The sequence below is a fragment of the Chrysemys picta genome, chromosome 20, assembly GCF_011386835.1.
Source record: "Chrysemys picta bellii isolate R12L10 chromosome 20, ASM1138683v2, whole genome shotgun sequence".
NCBI classification, from domain to species: Eukaryota; Metazoa; Chordata; order Testudines; family Emydidae; genus Chrysemys; species Chrysemys picta.
Window position 1 is genome coordinate 11,269,316 of NC_088810.1, and position 21,783 is coordinate 11,291,098.

A 21,783-nucleotide genomic window follows, 5' to 3' on the forward strand; every position below is an offset into this window, starting at 1 on the left:
GCCTGGCAACCCTAGCGTGTCCGTTAGAGTTGTTAGGGAGCGGCACCTGCGGGGTTGAGGGCTGCGTTGGTTAAAATCATTAGGGAGAAGCTCCTGGGAGGGCCGCGTTGGATAGAGTCATTAAGGAGAAGCTCTGGGGAGGGGGAAGGGGCTGTGTCAGTTAGAGCCATTGGCGAGTGACGCAATTCCCGGGGGGGTTGTTTTGACCCTTGTCTCTAACTCCTGGTTCCTGACTCCAGATCTGGCTACTAGTCCTGACTGCCACTGCTCTAGCCAGTAGGTCTAACCACCCACGTCCCAGTTGCTGACATTAGCGCCAAGCACAGTGCTTCGGAACTGGGTCAGCGCCCCCTGCTGGCCACCTGCACCATTCTATGACAGACCACCTGGTATTGCCATGATGGGAATTGGGGTCAGCACTGACTCCAAGGGGAGAGTGCACCCTACTGGGTTACCTGTACATCTGAACATAGTACAGCACCCCCTAGTACAGTGCTGTGCCTTCAGGGAAAGCACCAATTCAGGAGGAGAGCACCCTCTACTACTTAAACAATTCTACCCCCTGCAACACCTTGGGTAAATGTTTTCAAGGTAACCTAATTACCGACCACACCCAGCACTTACCCCCACAAAGCCGACCTCAGCCCTGGCTGCTGTGATGGTGACTCCATCCACCTGGACAGTTACCGACCCAATGTAGAAGACCTGTGTGTTCCCCCTGTTCTCGATCTTGGCCGTGACATGGAAGGAGGGCAGGACGGAGTCATCCCTGCAGGTCTTGGCCAACATGTAGTTGCAGGTGCCATGGAAATAATACGCCCGTCCATCGAAGGTGTGGTAATGCAAGTAACCCCCAGCCCAGCATGTGGCCTGAGAGACTTGCACACATTCTGGCTGCCCATTTATCATCTTGCAAATAGTTTCTTCTCTGCAGCGAACCACACTGCAGGATGGAATAACTAGTGGGGAAAGACAATAGAAAGACAAGAGACACCAGACTAATCAGTTATATATGAGAGCAGACAGGGAGCTGAGGGGGCTGTGAAAATTGGGATGGCAGGAACAGGGAACATAGCCACCGCCGTGCCAACCCCATGGGCGGGAGGTGGCCGTGGCGCTTATTCGGTTTCATGGGAGAGTCAGGCTGCATCAGAAAATGACCTGATCTTATCGGGCTTGGGCTCCTCAAATATTAGGCCCAAGCAGACCTCTAGCGTGGAGCAGGCAAGGAGAGTGGCTGGGAGGTGATGGGCTCTGACACTGCACAGCTGACTGATGGTCCCTATGGGACTGTATGTAGCCAGGGTGTTCTGTTTATAGCAGCCCCCAGGCTGCGCCCAGAGAGAGAATCATGGAGTGTGCTCAGCTCCCTGACAGTTGCCCACCCAACTCTGCTGGAGAGACCCAACAAGTCTTCCCATCTTTCCAGTTGAAATTCTGTACTATTGGGGTCAGAGTTCCAGGCTAAATGAAGGAGGAGAGAGAGTGAGAAGGGTCTGGAGACAAACCACAGCTGCTTACTCGCTGCCTGTACAATAACCCTTCAGGGCATGTTTCAAACAATGACTGTCCTGTACCTTTGCTGATGCAGGCTCTGACGCCATCTCTAATCTGGCAGATTTCTTCTCGGGAGCAGCCGTGGACTTTACAAGTCACCCCTCGAGCAGGAACGCAGGTGCAGCTTTGCTGGCACTCGTTCGTCAGGACCGTCTCATTGGGCTGATGGAATGTTTGGAAAACAGGAAATAACAGAATGTAACTGGAAATGATTATTTAAAATAATTTTTGACAGCGCTAAACCCAGAGCTCTGGATGTGTTTTTCTAACAGATGTGCTCTCGGAATGATATTGGGGCAGCTCTCTGGCCTGGGTTATACAGAAGGGCAGACTAGATGATCACAATGGACCCTTCAGGTCTTAGAATCTATGTATCTATAAAAACGTCCATTGTGTCATAATATTATTTCCTCTTGCCTTTAGAGAGAAAGGCTGTGTAATGGGGTGAGGACTGGGCTTAAGGCCAGGAACAATTCTTAGGTTTTAACCTCCCATCTGCTACTCACTCACGAGGTGGCCTTGAGCAAGTCATTGCGCCTATCTCTGCCTCAGTTTCTCCTCAACAGGCACAGGGCATAAAATCTACTGGCCTTTTTTGGCATTTTGAGCATTAGATACTAGCAGAGAGGGAAGCCATCCTGGATGGACCAATGCTCTGATCCAGTATAGCAAACCCTATATTCTTGACCAGTGTAGGGATTAAGATATGGACAGAGCAAAAATTAGATCAGATCCAGAAGCTCCAATAGGGGGAGGTACCTTGTAATATCTCCCACGTTCGAAGCACCCACAGCTTTCTGGAGTCACACAGCCCTGGCCATCGAAGAAGAAGCCATCGTCACACTGGCAGCCCTCAGCACAGGTCTCTGGGCAGTCCATGATTTCTCCAGTGCAGGTGGTGGTACAGAGGTCAGCGCAGACCTCATAGTGGCTGTTGACTGGGCAGTTCACAGCTTAAATAGAGAGAGAGAAATAAATGATGGCTGGAAAGATCTCACACCACGGCCTACAGGGACAGATATGAAGGAGAGGAGAGCAGGAGAGGGAGGAGAGGAACAGGGCGCCTTTAGAATGAAACATGAGATTGTTGGTTCCCACCCAAAAGAGTTCTAGAAGAAGCCCAGCGGCCCGAAATGAGATTCCCAGTAACATGACCCCCTCCCTTCCGCAGGGCATCCCATAGCTCCTACACTATCAGCGCACTTACAGCAGAAGGAGGTGTTCCTCCAGGGCAGGATGGGGACCCCAGCCTCTTGGCAGGCCGTCACGTAGCTGTGAATGCTCTGGCACAGAATCTGTGCATCCCCGTTGCCCAGGCACAGATCATACAGGCAGTTGCTCTGATACACACTGGGGCTGACCATGCCGTGGCAGGCCGTGAAGGGGCCATCAGGATCTGTGAGCAGCCCACAGTAGTTGCGCCCTTTGAAGACCTCCTTCTTCTCTTCGCAAACTGGACAGCTGTTTCTAGCACATCTGTCTGTACAGGATGCTCCTGGGATCTGGACTTCCCAAGCAGAGCCAAATGCTGCTGCATCAGGGGCTGTCCTGCCATCAGGGAGCAGAAACTCCTCATCTTCCTGTCCGTTGTAGTTCCCGCACAGACCGCACGTCTGGCCCTTGTAGCTCTCTGAGATGGTGACCCTGGCCTGGTAAACCAGGTCGTAGCTCACAGTGAGTCCGAAGTTGGTTTGCACCAGAATGTTTGTGCCATGTTGATACACTCTAAGTTGTCCATCAGCCACAATCACTGGGAGGTTGTGGGACACTCCGTTCACCTGGAGGAGAGAGAACATTCCTTGTGAGCATGGGGGAGCATAAATCAGAATGACTCCAGATTTCACTTTGGGATGACTTGTCCTAACCTTCCAAGGTCTTCACATTGTCCCCCTGGTCTACATCTCTGCTCTCCTCTCCCATTTACCCCATTTCCCTCCCTGTTCTCTCTTTACCATCCCTATTTTCTCCAACCATGGTTGGCTTGCACCTCCTTTTCATGAGAGCTCCTGCACACAAAACACTCTCCTACTTCTTGTCTATCTCCCCTTCTCTCCTAAACACTCATTTCCCTGGTGACACCTCATTCCTTCACCCCGTGCCTTCTTCTCCTATCTCGACCAATTTTGCACATCTTGTACTTGTTCTACATTCTCCAGGCCACTATCCTCCAATCCCACTGAAGTGTGCCAAAAGAAACTATACCATCTGCTCAAGTTAAACTCCCTGCTATAGCACAGGAACAAATCTACTCAGACACACCCCCAGAGCCCCAACCAGGGGTATTCTATCTGCTACCCAAAATCCATAAACCTGGACACCCTCGACGCCCCATCAAGTCATGCATTGGCACTCTTACAGAAGGATTGTCTGGCTATTCGGACTCTCTCCTCAGACCCTACGCTACCAGCACTCCTAGCTCTCTTTGAGACACCACCGACTTCCTGAGGAAACTATAATGCACTGGGGAGCTTCCTGAAAACACCATCCTGGCCACCATGGATGTAGATGCTCTTTACACCAATATTTCACATGAGGATGGACTACAAGCTGTCAAGAACAGTATCCCTGATGAGGCCACGGCACACCAAGTGGCTGAGCTTTGTGACTCTCTCCTCGCCCACAACCATTTCAGATTTGGGGAAAACTCATACCTTCAAGTCAGTGGCACTGCTATGGGTACTCACATGGCCCCACAGTATGCCAACATTTTTATGGCTGACTTAGAACAACGCTTCCTCAGCTCTCATCCCCTAGTGTCCCTCCTTTACTTGCGCTACATTGATGACATCATCATCATATGGACCCACGGGAAGGAGGACCTTGAAGAATTCCACCTGGATTTCAAGAATTTCCACCCCATCAACCTCAGCCTGGACCAGTCCACACAAGAGATCCACTTTCTGGACACTACAGTGCAAATAAGTGATGGTCACATAAACACCACCCTATACCGGAAACCTACTGACGGTATTCTGAAGCATTCTTAAAACTGCAATACCCACCTTGGGAAGTGAGGAAACAGACTGACAGAGCGAGACGGGTACCCAGAAGTCACCTACTACAGGACCGGCCCAACAAGGAAAATAACAGAACACCACTGGCCATCACATACAGCTCAGAGATAAAAACTCTCCAGCACATCATCAACGATCTACAACCTATCCTGGAAATCCCTCACTCTCACAGACCTTGGGAGGCAGGCCAGTCCTCGCTTACAGACAACCGCCCAACCTGAAGCAAATACTCACCACATCACAGAAACACTAACCCAGGAACCAATCCCTGTAACAAACCTTGTTGCCTACTCTGTCCCCATATTTACTCTAGCGACACCATCAGAGGACCCAATCACATCAGCACACCATCAGGGACTCATTCACCTGCACATCTACTAATGTGATATATGCCATCATGTGCCAGCAATACCCCTCTGCCATGTACATTGGCCAAACCCAGACAGTCTCTACGTAAAAGACTAAATGGACACAAATCGGACATCAGGAATGGTAACATACAGAAGCCAGTAGGAGAACACTTCAATCTTCCGGGACATTCTATAACAGATTTAAAAAAACGTGAACAAAAAAACTTCAGAAACAGACTTCAAAGAGAAACTGCAGAACTAAAATTCATTGCCAAATTTAACACTATTAATTTGGACTTGAACAGGGACTGGGAGTGGCTGGCTCACTACAAAAGCAACTTTACCTCTCCTGGAATTGACACCTCACCCTCAGTTATTGGGAGTGAACTACATCCACCCTGACTGTACTGGCCTTGTCAACACTGGTTCTCCACTTGTGAGGTAACTCCTTTCTCTTCATGTGTCAATATAATAATGCCTGCATCCGTAACTTTCACTATAATGCATCTGAAGAAGTGGGTTTTTTACCCACGAAAGCTTATGCCCAAATAAATCTGTTAGTCTTTAAGGTGCCACCGGACTCCTTTTAAAAGATCAATTAAACCTCCAGGATGAAGATCGTAGTGACCACTTCGTTCTTCTGGACCAATAAGGGTAAAGTTAGCCTGTGCAGGAGATGGAGCTTTACTGGTGACCAGTTCGAAAATGGGGAATGAACTCCCTCAGGAACAAAGGACCCTGACAAACCTCACCACTTCCGCCCCAAGTGCAAGGTGTGTTTCTCAGACCTGTTGTCTCTAACACACACACACACACACACACAGAGACACACACACATATATACATATATATATATATATATATACATATATATATATATATATACATATACATATATATATATATATATATACATATACATATATATATATATATATATATATATATATATATATATATATATAAGGCAATGTGTGTGCACATTTATACCTTTTAAAAGTAAATCCAATATAAAACTCTCCCCTGCACGCACATCTCCTCGTGGGGATAGGATGAGAGAGTTGGTCAAGTTACTTAGTGTGTTGCTGGAAGGTGCTCAAATACTACACGGATGTGCATGTTATAAAAATTTGTAAGAGGGTGGCTTGTCCTTTAAGGCCAGCGGGCCAGCCAACCATGATTACTAAGGAGGCACACCTGAGCAGGAATCACCTGATTCCCCTATAAGAGCAGCAGGACGAAGATGGGAGGCTGGCCCTGCAGAGAGAGTTCTCAGGGAGAACAGAAGAGAATCAAGAGGCTGATGGGAGCGAATAGACTCCAGCAGGGAAACTTGAAATTTGGGGAGCATGACTACAGACAGGAAAGAACTTGGAGTGACCTGGTATGGAGAAAAATGGATGGACTTGAAACTTTATTTTGCATGTTTGCTAATTTAATAATTCAGACCCTAAGGAGGCCAGTTGTTATTAAGTTTGTCTTGTTATTGAGCTATTGAGGAGCCCAAGAGGGGAAGCTGAGGCAGACCACCTGCAGCACAACCTTTACCACGACGGGGCATTAGGGAGTTGGCCAAACTGCAAACAAACCTGTGTAGAATAGAATAAAATCTCTGACCATGCAAATGTGGAGGACTTACCATGATGAGCCCCTGTTTGTTTTGCAGCAGGGTGAGTGTGATCCCATACACCTTAATGGATACCAGCTTGGCCACGGACATGTTCCTGGTGCCCCAATCTTCTTTCTCTACGCTGATAGTGAATGGTGTTAGGTGACTGGCATCGGTGCAGGTCTTGGCCAGGATGTACGTGCAGGTGCCTTGGAAGTCAAAGGCGATCCCGTCAAAAGAGAGGTAGTGGGGATGGCCAGAGGCAGAACAAGTCGCAGATCCAAATGGGTGACATTTCTGGACACCGTCCACCACCCCGCATTCCTCACCAGCGCCGCAGGAGAATGCCTTACACACAACTTCCCCACCAGCCTGACACACGCACTGCTCCTCGCATGAACCGCTAGGGTGGAAGGTTTCCTCATCCTGGTAGTAAAGTCCCCTGTGGAGGCATCCGCACTGGGAAATGGGGACGCAGTGGTCGCCACTGAGAACAAAGCCCTCGTCACACACGCAGCCTTCCTTACACTGGGTCGTGCATTGCACCGGGGCATAGAGGTTGCTGCATGTCAGATCGCAGCTGCTGCTGCAGAATTCATAGTGACTGTTCGGGGGACAGGATGGAGCTGTAATTAGAACAAAAAGTTAACTCTCATAGTGCATTAGCAATGTGTGCAAAGAACCAACAAAGAACATGCGATTTCATTCAAGCTCCTACTGTTCGGGGAACAGGACGGAGCTGTAATTAGAACAAAAAGTTAGCTCAGACAGTTTGTAAAAAGGAACCGTTACTAGACGATGCAATTTCATTTAAGCTCCTAATTTTCTATTTTCTTGGTTTGGTTAATGAATAAAAGGCACCATTTGTAACCCAGTTTCAGATATAGTTAACTGGTTGCTCCAAAGATACCAGGTAGTGGGATACAGGTAATCTCTTCTCTAAGGCTAGGCTTCCAATTTGGACCAAGGTCAAGGTGTAGGCAGTGGAGGGCCCATGGACCTGGGAGTGTTCTGAAGAGCTTTTCACCACTAGCTTATTGTTTTGAATACAGTTCAGTAGTGCCTAAGTCCCAGATGACTGTTTATGGGAGATGAGTTGGTGGGTTCCCAGACCAGTTCCTAGTGGACAGACATCTCAATTAGTGAGTCACCACCATGTCCCAACTCTAATTATGTCCCAGTCTCAGCAGATAAGCCAAGGACAAGATGGGCTATGAAGGGCACCACTACATCTCTATCAAAGCGTTTGATACCATCTCCTACAGAATTCTTGCCAGGAAGTTAAATAGAGTATGGATTGGATGAATGGACTATAAGGTGGATAGAAATCTGGTTAGATTGTCGGGCTCGACAGGTAGTGATCAAAGGCTTGATGTCTAGTTGGCAGCCGGTATCAAGCAGAGTGCCCCAGGGGTTGGTCCTGAGGCCAGTTTTGTTCAACATCTTTATTAATGAACTGGATAATGGGATAGATTGCACCTTCAGCAAGTTCGCAGATGTCACTAAACTGGGGGGAAAGGTAGATACGCTGGAGGGTACGGATATGATACAGAGGGACCTAGACAAATTATAGAGGATTGGGCCAAAAGAAATCTGATGAGGTTTAACAAGGACCAGTGCAGAGTCCTGCACTTAGGACGGAAGAATCCCATGCACTGCTGCAGGCTCGGGACCGACCGGCTAAGCAGCGGTTCTACAGAAAATGACCTGGGAATTACAGTGGATGAGAAGCTGGATATGAGTCAGCCGTGTGTCCTTGTTACCAAGAAGGCTAAGGGCATATTGGCTGCATTAGTAGGAGCATTGCCAGCAGATCGAGGAAAGTGATTAGTCCCCTCTATTCAGCAATGGTGAAACCTCATCTGGAGTATTGCGTCCAGTTTTGGTCCCCCCGATACAGAAAAGATGTGGACAAATTGGAGAGAGTCCAGCAGAACGAAAATTATTAGGGAGCTGGGGCCATGACTCATGACTTATGAGGAGAGGCTGAGGGAACTGGGCTTGTTTAGTCTGCAGAAGAGAAGAGAGGTGGGATTTGATAGCAGCCTTCAACTATCTGAAGTGAGGTTCCAAAGAGGATGGAGCTCGGCTCAGTGGTGGCAAATGACAGAACAAGAAGCTATGGTCTCAAGTTGCAGTGGGGGAGATCTAGATATTAGAAACACTATTTCACTAGGAGGGTGGTAAAGCTCTCGAATGGGTTACCTAGGAAGGTGGTGGAATCTCCATCCATAAAGGCTGTTAAGGCTCGGCTTGACAAAGCCCTGGCTGGGATAATTTAGTTGAGGCTGGTCCTGCTTTGAGCAAGGGGTTGGACTAGATGACCTCCTGAGGTCTTTTCCAACCCTAATCTTTTATGATTCTATCACGAGACAGTGCCCCTCTGGTCTGGGGTGCAGCACATTGATAGGGCACCGTGATGGGGCAGCTTCTATAGCCACTGCCTGTACTATACCCATACTTTGGGCTCCTTTGTTAATTAAGAAATGTTTTACATCACTTGATGAGCTCAGCATTTAAACCAACATCTACCAGCCAACTTAGAATAGTGATCCCCATGGGGCAGGCAGTGGTGAGCACGGGGGACTCACAGCAGAATTTCGTAGTCCTCCAGGGAAGCACCATAGCTCCAACTTCCTTACATGCCTCGGCATAGCCAGCAACGGCCTGGCAGACGTTACTCTCCCGCCCACTGAGGATGCAATACCCATACACGCAGTCTACAAAGTATCCATTGGGGTCCACTTTGCTGTGACATCCACTGAAGGGGCCACTCTTGTGGAGGATGATTCCACACTGCCCTCTGCTACCTCGTTGTTGTTTTTCAATAGTCTCTACACTTGCGCATGGTGGTATCGTTACTGCAGAGCATCCCGGGAGGTCGCCCACCTTCCAACTCTGGCCAAAGCTGGTGGGGTTTGGTGCCAGTGTGCCATCCCTCATGAGCATGTCGTCCTCCCTGTCACTGTTGAAGTTGCCACACAGACCACACATGGCTCCCGTGTAGGTCACTGGCATAGTGACCGTAGTGCGTCCTGACCACCCAGCAAAGGTAATAGTGAGGCCAAAGTCTGCCTGGATCACTGTGGCCCAGCCATTTCTATACACAGAGATTTTCTTATCAATGAGGTTGAGGGGAAGATTCATCAGGACATTGTTCACCTGTTAAAGCAAGACACGTGGGATATGAAACAGCGCTCGCCTCTGCTGGAACCTCTCACCCCAGCACAGAGCTCTGGTCCATGATTACAATAATAAGCCACCTCTGTTCAAATAATCATCCAGTCCGGCCTGCTTCCTTCCCTACAGCTTGCCTGAATCCCAGCTCTAACCAGACTTGAATTTCCCCTGGCATTAGCTATTGCAGTTCCCTCCTCTCTGTTCTACGTGAGCCCCAGCTCCCCAGGTTCCCACCTCTGCTGGATGCTATTGACACTGTGAGGGAGTGCTCACCCCACACCTGCCCCTGAAAGGGTTAAGGTGGCTAGACTGGCCAATTAACTACCTCAGATGCACCTGGAGGAGGAGCCAGGGAGCAATGAGAACTAATTAAAGGGTGAAGCTCACCTGAACAGGAACAGGTGGGGCTGGTATAAAGCAAGGTAGCTTAGGGCAGAAGGGGGCTGCAGAGAGGAGGTCTGCAGTCACTCTCTGAGGCTAGGGAGAGGTGACGCTTGGCCAGTAGGGAAGGGTGTACCCGGAGAAGGGTGGAGATGGAGACTGACAGAGGCAACATAGGAAGCAATCCAAGGAAACAGAAACAAGGCATGGGACAGGATGGACCTTAGCTGCTGGTTTTAGGGTCCCTGGGCTGGAGCCCAAAGTTGAGGGTGAGCCCACGTTCCCCTACCAGCCACTGGGGATGTGGCACCATAGAGGGGCAGTGAATTGGAAGACTGCCTGGGGCAGTTGGTGACACTTGGTACACAAACCTCCCAGAAAGGAGAAACTACAGTGACCTAGCCAGAGGGCCAAGCCACAAGGAGGGAGCCCTCGAGTCCGGGTAGAGAGAGAATGTCATAGCGTGAGCACTCGCAGGAAGTGGCTTCAGAAAGGCAGAGCTAATTCCAAGCCGCGGCCACAAGGAGTGCCCCATTGGGGGTGAGAGCACACTCTGACAGTGTGGACACTTGTGGATGGGAGGGAAGAGGTAGATGTGGTATATCTTGAATTTAGTAAGGCTTTTGATACGGTCTTGCATGACCTTCTCATAAACAAACTAGGGAAACACAACCTAGATGGAGCTACTATAAGGGGGGTACATAACTGGCAGGAAGACCGTTCCCGAGAATAGTTATCAGTGGATCACAGTCAAGCTGGAAGGGCATATCAAGGGGGATCCTACAAGGATCCATTTGGGGTCTGGTTCTATTCAATATCTCATCACTGATTTAGATAATGGCATAGAGAGGACACTTATAAAGTTTGTGGACAATACCAAGCTGGGAGAGTTTGAAAGTGCTTTGGAGGATAGGATTAAAATTCAAAATGATCTGGACAAACTGGAGAAATGGTTTGAAGTAAATAGGATGAAATTCAATAAGGACAAATTACTCCTGGGGGAATTTTGTGCTCCAAAATTATAATTTCTGCCCCCCAAAATTAAAAATTTTGCACACAATGTTTGAAAATTCTGCAAAATAACACAATATAATCATGCCAGTTTCAATTATTTTGGTAATTTATTTCAAAATATCTGTCAGTAAGTATGTCTGTAACAATACAGACCAAAAAAAAATAAAAAAAAAAGAATTTGGTAAAGTTATTTTTGACAAATAATTCCTTACTAGGCATATTCATACAAAACTTTGTGTAATTCATTTAAATTACAATACAGAACTGTATTTCCTGCACCTGTCAGAAGCAGGGCAAAGGCTTGGGGAGTCAGGGGTAACGAAGGACCTGAGGGAGAGAGAAGGAGCCTAGGAGTGACCCTGGAGGGTGTTGGGTATGGATGGGAGGTTTCTCTGTGTGGGGGTGGGATTGTTAGGGTGTTGGGAAACCTCCCCCGTGAAGACCCTGGATAACCCCAAGCCTCTGCCATTCAGTCAGGCATGTTTGCCCCTGTCCCCGCACCCCTCATCCCCATGGGTCTCTGCAGCCCTCCTCCCCCATCCCCAGGCTCAACGCTGTCACCCAACTAGCTCCTGAGCCCATGCTCCAGTCTGTCCCCCTACACGTCATTCTGAACCCCAGTCTGTGACACCCCCCGCCCCAGCAGCCCTGTGTGCCCCACTCTGTCCTAAACTGCCTCCACGGGCAAGGTGCTGCTCATGGGGGAATTCTGCATCACTGGGCATAGAATTTAGTATTTTCCCACATAAAATACATTTGTTTTTCTGCCACAGCGGCCTCTGGTGGGCAAAAGGCAGAACTGCAGAACTTCTTATGCAAAATGTTTTTTATGTGGGAAAATACAAAATTATGCGAGAGAGATATTTCCCCAGGAGTAACAAATGCAAAGTACTCCATTTAGGAAACAACAGTCAGTTGCACACATACAAATGGGAAATGACTGCCTAGGAAGGAGTACTGCAGAAAGGGATTTGGGGGTCACAATGGATCACAAGCTAAATATGATTGAACAGTGTAACACTGTGGCAGAAAAAGCAAACATCATTCTGGGATGTATTACCAAGAGTGTTTTAAGCAAGACACAAGAAGTAATTCTTCAGCTCTACTCTGCGCTGATTAGGACTCAGTTGAACACTTCAATCTCCCTGGACATTCTATAACAAGTTTAAAAGTAACTATTCTTGAAACAAAAAAACGTCAGAAACAGACTTCAAAGAGAAACAGCAGAACTAAAATTCATTTGCAAGTTTAACACCATTAATTTGGGCTTGAATAGGAACTGGGAGTGGCTGGCTCATTACAAAAGCCGCTTTGCCTCTCCTAGAATTGACACTTCCTCATCTATTGTTGGGAGTGGACTACATCAACCATGATCGAATTGGCCCTGTCAACACTGGTTCTCCTCTTGTAAGGGTCTCTCTTCTCTTCATGTGTCATTATATAATGCCTGCATCTGTGACTTTTACTCCATGCATCTGAAGAAGTGAGGTTTTTTTACTCACGAAAGCTTATGCCCATATAAATCTGTTAGTCTTTAAGGTGCCACTGGACTCCTTGTTGTTCAAATACCTAAAAGGTTGTTACAAGGAGAAGGGTGAAAAACTGTTCTCCTTAACCTCAGAGGATAGGACAAAAAGCAATGAGCTTAAATTGCAGCAAGGGAGGTTTAGGTTGGACGTTAAGAAAAACTTCCTAACTCTCAGGGTTGTTAATCACTTGAATAAATTGCTTAGGGAGGTTGTGGAATTTCCATCATTGGAGATTTTTAAGAGCAGGTTAGACAAACACCTGTCAGGGATGGTCTACATAATACTTAATCCTGCCATGAGTGCCGGGGACTTGACTAGATGACCTCTCGAGGTACTTTCCAGCCCTACGATTCTATGATTCAGACACCTTCTCACATATCCAAAGTGTAACCACATCACCCCAATCCTTAAATATCTCCATTGGCTCCCTGTTTATAGAAGAATGTGGTTACAATTCACCCTATATTTCAAAATCCTTCCATGCACCATCTGAAACTTTTCTGGATCACACAGGTGACTTTCCGCAAAAGTTTTAGAGAGATTAAAGACAATTTGAGAAACTCACCAGGACTTTTCCAGGGAATGGATTGCTGACCCTGAGGTTGGTCTGATACACCTTGATCTGTACAGGAGCGGTATTGTTCTCCTGAAAGTAGACTTCAAAGTCCACCAGTCCCTCTGCCTTCTTGCACAGAGCCGCGAGCTGATAGCGGCAGGTGCCTTGGAAGTCGTATCTCTGTCCATCAAAGGTGGTGTAGTGCAGATTCCTTGTCACAGAGCAGGTGGCATAGCTGGAGGGGTAACAGCCCCATACGCCGTTCACTAGCCCACACCTCTCCGACTGTTTGCACGTGACGGCCACGCATTCGACTTGTTTAGTGGTTGCATTGCATATGCACCGTGTCCCACATGCCTCATCGACCCAGAAGCTCTCGTTGGGGGCATAGGGGCGCCCCTCGAATAGGCACCCACAGCTGCTCTTGGGTATGCATTTGCCCTGGCTCAGCACAAAACCATTCTTACACTGGCAGCTTTCCACACAGGGGTCTTGGCAGCTGCTGGGGGCTGACTGGTCCACACACGTGGCTGGGCAGGCTGTTCCACAGAGCTGGTACTGGCTGTTCTCCAGAGGGCACTCCATGGCTGGGGAGTGAAGGACCCACAGATTTAGCAGCAAGTTCTCTCCAAGCAAAAACAGTGTTTAAAATAGGCAGAGGGGGATGTATCTTGTGGGGCTCTGAGAGCCCTCGAATCCCAGTGACCTGAGCAGGAGGTGAGGGTGCTCAGCACACTGCAGGAAATAATTAGCACCTTACAGGATCAAGTCCATTATAGGAAGAGTAACTTAAAAACTGGCGTCATTTTACCCCAACCATCCATGAGTTATCAGTGGGCGTTAGATTCTCAAAGTGACAGGCACCTTAGCAATACCACTGACAGACAAACACTGTGGGTACAATAGAATCTAGGAGTCCTTATTTCCCAATCACTGGTCAGTCCCAAGCCACTCGATCATGCCCCCTCCCAAAACCAGGGCTAAAACTCAAGAGTGCTGAGTTTCCCAGGGTCCCCGGTCTAACCAGCAGACCGTAGACCTTGGCATACAAATCTGTACTCACGGCATCTGGCCAGCTGCCTCCATTCCCCAATCCTGACCCCCTCCAGCTGGCAGGTGTCCGCGTAGGTCTTCAGGGCCTCACACAGGGCCATCCTGTAGCCGTTGTTCTGGCATAGATCGTACACGCAGTTGTCCAAGTAGACTGTAGGATCCACCTTGGTGTGGCACTGGCTGAAGGGCCCATCTGAGACCTTGGTTATAAGGCCGCACGAGGCCTCCTCCTTGTACTTTCTGGTGATGCTGGCGGCACAGGGCCTGCAACCTCCAATGCAATCGTGCCAGCAAAACTGATCCTCATCTTCCACCGCCCAGCTTTTCCCCAGGGCGGTGACACTGGGAGCCAGGTCCCCGTCCGGGGTCCGGAAGTCATCGGAAGGGTCCCCGTTACAGTTGCCGCACAGGCCGCACAGGCTCTCAGAGAAGTAATTAGGGACGGTGAGTCTCAGGAGGTTGTTCCAGTCATAGGACACTCTGAGGTTGAAGTCGGTGCGGAGGACGAGGGAGGTGCCGCTCTGATAGAGTCGAAGGGCCCCGTTGTTCAGGGAGATGGGTAAGTGGGCCCTGGTGTTATTCACCTTCATGGTGAGAAAGAAAGGGGAAAGGTCACAACTGAGTGCAACAGTCTGCCATTTGCAAAGTGGCCCCTACTCAGATTAGCAAGGGGTGCAACCTGGACCCAAATCTCTCAGTGAATCTGGACCCAAATCTGAACCAGAATTACTTTAAAACATCATATTAAATAGAGCTGGGTGGAGAAATGTAATTCTTTTTGGAGGATTTCAATGTTTTGAAAGTTGTTTAATAATGGAACCACACTTTCAAAAGTCGAGACTGGGATCCTAAATTCTTAACTTTCCTGCACAGTCAAAATCATGGTTTTAATAAAGACACTGGATTTATAGATTATTACAACAACCTGTAACTCAATAACCCACCCTTTGTGTCCTATGATGTCAGTGAGTTTAACCACTTATGCTAAACAATCCGTTCTACCTTCTATTTAGCTATGACACTCTGAAGGCTCGTCTACATTTGGAAAGCCGCAGCTGTGGAAAATCCACACCCCTGAGCAACGCAGTTATATTGACCTATCCCCCGGTGCAGGTAGCGCTATGTTGACAGGAGGGCATCTCCTATTGACATAGGTACCACCCATCAGGGCATGGCTACACTACAAAATTAAGTTGACATGATTTATGTCAGCATAAAGCCACCTCAGTGATTACATCGCTTGTGCATTTCTACTCTTTGCTCCTTGTGTCTGCGATGTGCATCCTCACCAGGACTGTCAGTGTGGAGCATTGTGGGATGGCTTCTCAAAACCAGTAACAGTCCATGTAATCAATGCAGAACCTACATTGATATGGCGTTGACCTAACTACATTGACATTGACGCTACAGCTCTCATGGAGGTGGAGTTATTAAGTCGATGTAGCAGGGACAGTTATGTCAACAGGAGCGAAATTTCACTGTAGACACTTAAATAGTTAGGTCGAGGTCAATGGCTTTGCATTGTAGACTGGGTGGAGTACCTACCCCAACAAGAGAACCTGTCCTGTCAGCCTAGGTAGCATCATCACTAGGCGCTACAGCTGTGCAGCTGCACTGGTGCAGCTCTGTCAGTGTAGACAAGCCCTTATGATGGCTTAACTACATTGGTCAGAATGTGGATTTTTCATGCCCCTGAATAGGCGCTGACTCCGTGGGTGCTCTGGGGCTGGAGCCAAGGCTGGCTCCAGGGTTTTTGCAAGCAACCCCCAAAAAAAAAAAAAAGCTGTGATCGCGATCTGCGGCAGCAATTCGGCGGGAGGTCCTTCGCTCCGAGCAGGAGTGAGGGACCATCTGCCAAATTGCTGCCGAATAGCTGGATGTGCCGCCCCTCTCCGGAGTGGCCGCCCCAAGCACCTGCTTGCCCAGCTGGTGCCTGGAGCCGGCCCTGGCTGGAGTACACATGAAAAAGAAATAGTGGGTGCTGAGCACCCACTGGCAGCCCTGTGTATCAGCTCTTTCCCCACCTTCCCAGTGTCTCCTGCCCACCAAGATCAGCTGTTCTGCGGTGTGCCGGAGGCACTGGTGGGGTAGGGGGAGGAGCAGGGGTGGAAAGAGTTGCAGAGGCGGTAGGGGCTTGGGGGAAGGGGTATAGAGTGGTTGGAGCACCCCCTGGGAACCAAAATTTGGTGCCTATGTGCCCCTGAGCGACATATCTGGGTCAATTTAATTCTCTAGCATAAACCAGCCATGAGAACCCTTCCCAGACCTGAAGAAGGGCTCTGGGTAGCTGGAAGACTTGTCTTTTTCATAGATTCATAGATTCTAGGACTGGAAGGGACCTTGAGAGGTCATCGAGTCCAGTCCCCTGCCCTCATGGCAGGACCAAATACTGTCTAGACCATCCCTGATGGACATTTATCTAACCTACTCTTAAATATCTCCAGAGATGGAGATTCCACAACCTCCCTAGGCAATTTATTCCAGTGTTTAACCACCCTGACAGTTAGGAACCTTTTTCTAATGTCCAACCTAAACCTCCCTTGCTGCAGTTTAAGCCCATTGCTTCTTGTTCTATCCTTAGAGGCTAGGGTGAACAAGTTTTCTCCCTTCTCCTTATGACACCCTTTTAGATACCTGAAAACTGCTATCATGTCCCTTCTCAGTCTTCTCTTTTCCAAACTAAACAAACCCAATTCTTTCAGCCTTCCTTCGTAGGTCATGTTCTCAAGACCTTTAATCATTCTTGTTGCTCTTCTCTGGACCCTTTCCAATTTCTCCACATCTTTCTTGAAATGCGGTGCTCAGAAATCCAGTTGAGGCCTAACCAGCACAGAGTAGAGCGGAAGAATGACTTCTCGTGTCTTGCTCACAAAACACCTGTTAATGCATCCAAGAATCATGTTTGCTTTTTTTGCAACAGCATCACACTGTTGACTCATATTTAGCTTGTGGTCCCCTGTAACCCCTAGATCCCTTTCTGCCGTACTCCTTCCTAGACAGTCTCTTCCCATTCTGTATGTGTGAAGTTGGTCCAGTAAGAGACATTACGTCTCCCACCTTGTCTCTCTAACACCCTGGGACCAGCATGGCGACCACGACACTGTAAACAGTTCAAAGGTTGGAATTTTGAGGGCGAGGGGGCCGCATCAGTTAGAGCCATTAGGAAGTGGCTACAGGGAGGGAGCTGTCACCTAGAGCCATTAGGGAGCGGCTCCCGTAGGGGAGGGGGCCACATCTCGGGTTGCCAACTTTCTAATTGTAGAAAACTGAACACCCTTGCTCTGCTCCCTGCTCTGAGGCCCCACCGCCCTCTGAAACCCCTCCTCCGTTCACTCCATCCTCCCTCCCTCTGTCGCTTGCTCTCTCCCATCCTTGCTCACTGACTGATTTTCATCGGGCTGGGGCAGGGGGTTCGGGAGCAGGAGGGGGTGAATGCTGTGGGGATGCGGGCTCTGGGTTGGGTCCGGGTGTGATGTTCCCCTGGTGATATCCGGACTGGTGATCTGCTAAGTCACTCCAATCCTTGACTCTGGGAGCCAGCCTTACCCTGCTCTGCTGTGAGAACCCCCACTCCTGGGCTGTTCATGCACAACCTCTGGCATGTAAGCTGCTCCTTGGTTTAATGAGGCTAATAAGGAGTTTAGGGATAATGGTAGGATGACAAATGAGAATGAGGCTATGGAGGTAGATATTACCACATCCGAGGTGGAAGCCAAACTCGAACAGCTTAATGGGACTAAATCGGAGGCCCCAGATAATCTTCATCCAAGAATATTAAAGGAACTGGCACATGAAATTGCAAGCCAATTAGCAAGAATTTTTAATGAATCTGTAAACTCAGGGGTTGTACCGTATGACAGGAACTATGTTAGCAATTCTCCAATCTTTAAGAAAGGGGAAAAAAGTGATCTGGGCAACTACAGGCCTGTTAGTTTGACATCTGTAGTATGCAAGGTCTTGGAAAAATTTTTGAAGGAGAAAGTAGTTAAGGACATTGAGGTCAATGGTAATTGGACAAAATACTGCATAGTTTTACAAAAGGTATATCATGCCAAACCAACCTGATCTCCTTATTTGAGAAGGTAACAGATTTTTTAGACAAAGGAAACGCAGTGGATCTAATTTACCTCGATTTCAGTAAGGCATTTGATACGGTTCCACATGGGGAATTATTAGCTAAATTGGAAAAGATGGGGATCAATATGAAAATTGAAAGGTGGATAAGAAACTGGTTAAAGGGGAGACTACAACGGGTCGTACTGAAAGGTGAACTGTCAGGTTGGAGGGAGGTTACTAGTGGAGTTCCTCAGGGATCAGTTTTGGGACCAATCTTATTTAATCTTTTTATTACTGACCTTGGCACAAAAAGTGGGAATGTGCTAATAAAGTTTGTGGATGACACAAAGCTGGGAGGTATTGCCAATACAGAGAAGGACCAGAATATCATACAGGAAGATCTGGATGACCTTGTAAACTGGAGTAATAGTAATAGGATGAAATTTAATAGTGAAAAGTGCAAGGTCATGCATTTAGGGATTAATAACAAGAATTACTGTTATAAGCTGGGGACGCATCAGTTGGAAGCAGCAGAGGAGGAGAAGGACCTCGGAGTATTAGTTGATCACAGGAGGACTATGAGCTGCCAATGTGATATGGCTGTGAAAAAAGCTAATGCGGTCTTGGGATGCATCAGGTGAGGTATTTCCAGTAGAGATAAGGAGGTGTTAGTACCATTATACAAGGCACTGATGAGACCTCATCTGGCACATTGTGTGCAGTTCTGGTCTCCCATGTTTAAGAAGGATGAATTCAAACTGAAACAGGTACAGAGAAGGGGTACTAGGATAATCCGAGGAATGGAAAACCTGTTTTATAAAAGGAGACTCAAAAGAAGGCTGAGGGGAGATATGATTGCTCTCTATAAATATATGAGAGGAATAAATACCAGGGAGGGAGAGGAATTATTTAAGCTCAGTACCAATGTGGACACAAGAACAAATGGATATGAACTGGCCATCAGGAAGTTTAGTCTTGAAATTAGATGAAGGTTTCTAACCATCAGAGGAGTGAAGTTCTAGAACAGCCTTCCAAGGGGAGTAGTGGAGGCAAAAGACATATCTGGCTTCAAGACTAAGCTTGATAAGTTTATAGAGGGGATGGTATAATGGGATAGCCTAATTTTGGCAATTAATTGGTCTTTGACTATTAGTGGTAAATATGCCCAATGGCTTGTGATGGGATGTTAGATGGGGTGGGATCTGAGTTACTACAGAGAATTCTTTCCTGGGTGTCTGGCTGGTGAGTCTTGCCCACATGCTCGGGGTTTAGCTGATTGCCATATTTGGGGTCGGGAAGGAATTTTCCTCCAGAGCAGATTGGCAGAAGCCCTGGGGGTTTTTCACCTTCCACTGCAGCATGGGGCACAGTCACTTGCTGGAAGATTCTCTGCACCTTGAAGTCTTTAAACCATGATTTGAGGGCTTCAATGGCTCAGACACAGGTTTGATACAGGAGTGGGTGGGTGAGATTCTGTGGCCTGCGTTGTGCAGGAGGTCAGACTAGATGAACAATAATGGTCCCTTCTGACCTTAAAGTCTATGATTCTATGATTGTGCAACCGAATGACACTAGCCAATATCTCCGGTCCCACACACAACCCTAGGAACCTCCGTCTTCCAGTGTCCAGTTATGCCCACTGGATGCTGCAAGCTTATACAAGTTCGTCAATTTAACAAAGAAATTGATATGTATCAGGCTTGTTATCCCAAGGAGAGTCTCTGACATGCTTCAGACCAAACGCACTGCTTCAGGTAGAATAAACAAACAAAATTTATTAACTACAGAGGTAGATTTTAAGTGATATTAAGTGATAGGCAAAAAGTCAGAGTGGTTACCAAAATAAAATATAAGCACGCAGTCTAAACTCTCAACTCTATTAGACTGGGCAGCATCCAGATTAAGCAGTTTTTCTCACCCCACTGGATATTGCAGTCTTTAGTATACAGGTTTGTTCCTTAAACCTGGGCCTATCTCCTCTGTTAGAGTCTTGTATTCTTCTCAGTGTCTTAGGTGCTTGAAGGGAAGGTGGGGGCAGGAAAAGGGCCCAGTGTGTGTCCACTCTGTCTGTTTTATACCCTCAGTCCATGTGTTTGGGGAGCACAAGTCCAGGCATGTCTGGGGAGCATTGCTGAGTCTCTCCAAGCAAGGCTGAGCAATTTCCCTTGTATGGCCTCATACAGGTGAGTCATTGCATTGTAGCTCCCTTGCTGGACAATGGCTGTTGATGGGTTGATTGACACCTGCCCAGGCATTGGTTACTTTCCTTGCTGTTGCCTATGTGGAGCTAATATGTGGCTGATTCCCCAACTTACAGCACGTTTCAGTGACCACCATACAACACAATTCTCATAACTTCATATGCATTAATGATACACATCTATGGATAGAGAAATGACTTTCAGCAGATCATGACCTTTCCCCTGATACATATAAAGCATGCCTAGTAAGGTAAGATCACAATTATATGAAAATGAGGAATATGGGGATTACAGTATGCTCCCCCAAGGTATAGAATGTAATACTGGAGATGAGGGATTTGGGGTGCAGGAGGGGGCTCCGGGCTGGGGCACAGGGGTTCGGAGTGTGGGAGGGGACTCTGGGCTGGGGCAGGGGGCTGGGGTGCAAGAGAGGGTGAGGGCTCCATCTAGCAGTGCGGATTCTGGGGTGGAGCCAGGGATGAGGGGTTTGGGGTGCAGGAGGCAGATCTGGGTTGGGGTGTGGGGCCGAGGGGTTTGGAGTGTGGTAGGAGGCTCCGGGCTGGGCCAGGGATTTGGAGTGTGGGAGGAGGTACGGGCTCTGGGCTGGGGCCAGAAATGAGGGGTTCAGAGTGCGGGAGGGGGCTCCAGGCTGGGGCAGGGGACTGGGATGCAGGAGGGGTTGTGGGGTATGGGCTTCATGCGGCGCTGACCTCAGGTGTCCCCGGCATTTTCCAGGGATGGAGGAAGTCCGCGTCACACCTGGGAAGTGGCGGCATGTCACGGGGCTCCGTGTGCTGCCTCCACCTGCAGGCCAGGGGGCTCCGTGCACTGTTCCCACCCGCAGGCCCTGCCCTCGCAGCTTCCATTGGCCACAGTTCCCAGCCAATGGCAGCTGGAGAGCTGGTGCTCGGGGCGGCGCCTGCAGGGGAGGGCAGTGCACGGACCCCCCCTTGCTGCCCCTCTGTGTAGGAGCTGGAGGAACATGGCGGCTGCTTCCCGGGAGCTGCGCTGAGCTGGGCACGGTGCCTGCCTGTGGCCAACCGGACTTTTAGCAGTCCAGTCAGCTGTGCTGATCAGAGCCACCAGGGTCCCTTTTCGACTAGGTGTTCAGATTGAAAACCAGATGCCTGGCAACCCTAGAGTGTGTGTTAGAGCTATTAGGGAGCAGCGCCTGCGGGGTTGAGGGCTGCGTTGGTCATAGTCATTAGGGAGGAGCTCTGGGGAGGGCCGCGTCGAATAGAGCCGTTAAGGAGCAGCTCCAGGGAGGGCCGCGTTGGATAGAG

General features: G+C 48.6%; 1 protein-coding gene across 11 annotated transcripts in view; it reads right to left on the reverse strand.

The window, feature by feature from the left end:
* The window catches only part of LOC101947369 (IgGFc-binding protein-like), a 365,233-nt gene that overhangs the window by 99,445 nt on the left and 244,005 nt on the right, over nucleotides 1-21,783 (reverse strand). For 10 of the 11 annotated variants that reach the window (XR_010594098.1, XM_065574394.1, XM_065574392.1 and 7 more), the window contains 8 exons: nucleotides 14,254-14,827; nucleotides 13,200-13,777; nucleotides 9,122-9,692; nucleotides 6,561-7,156; nucleotides 2,765-3,335; nucleotides 2,317-2,510; nucleotides 1,578-1,719; nucleotides 625-959 (listed from right to left, as the gene is read on the reverse strand). Coding sequence is in view for 10 of the 11 variants with exons in the window: in XM_065574394.1 (XP_065430466.1) it covers nucleotides 625-959; nucleotides 1,578-1,719; nucleotides 2,317-2,510; nucleotides 2,765-3,335; nucleotides 6,561-7,156; nucleotides 9,122-9,692; nucleotides 13,200-13,777; nucleotides 14,254-14,827 (3,561 nt within the window). In the remaining variant the exon portion in view is untranslated. The remainder of the gene's footprint in view (nucleotides 1-624; nucleotides 960-1,577; nucleotides 1,720-2,316; nucleotides 2,511-2,764; nucleotides 3,336-6,560; nucleotides 7,157-9,121; nucleotides 9,693-13,199; nucleotides 13,778-14,253; nucleotides 14,828-21,783) is intronic. The other variant, XM_065574388.1, reaches the window with a different exon arrangement.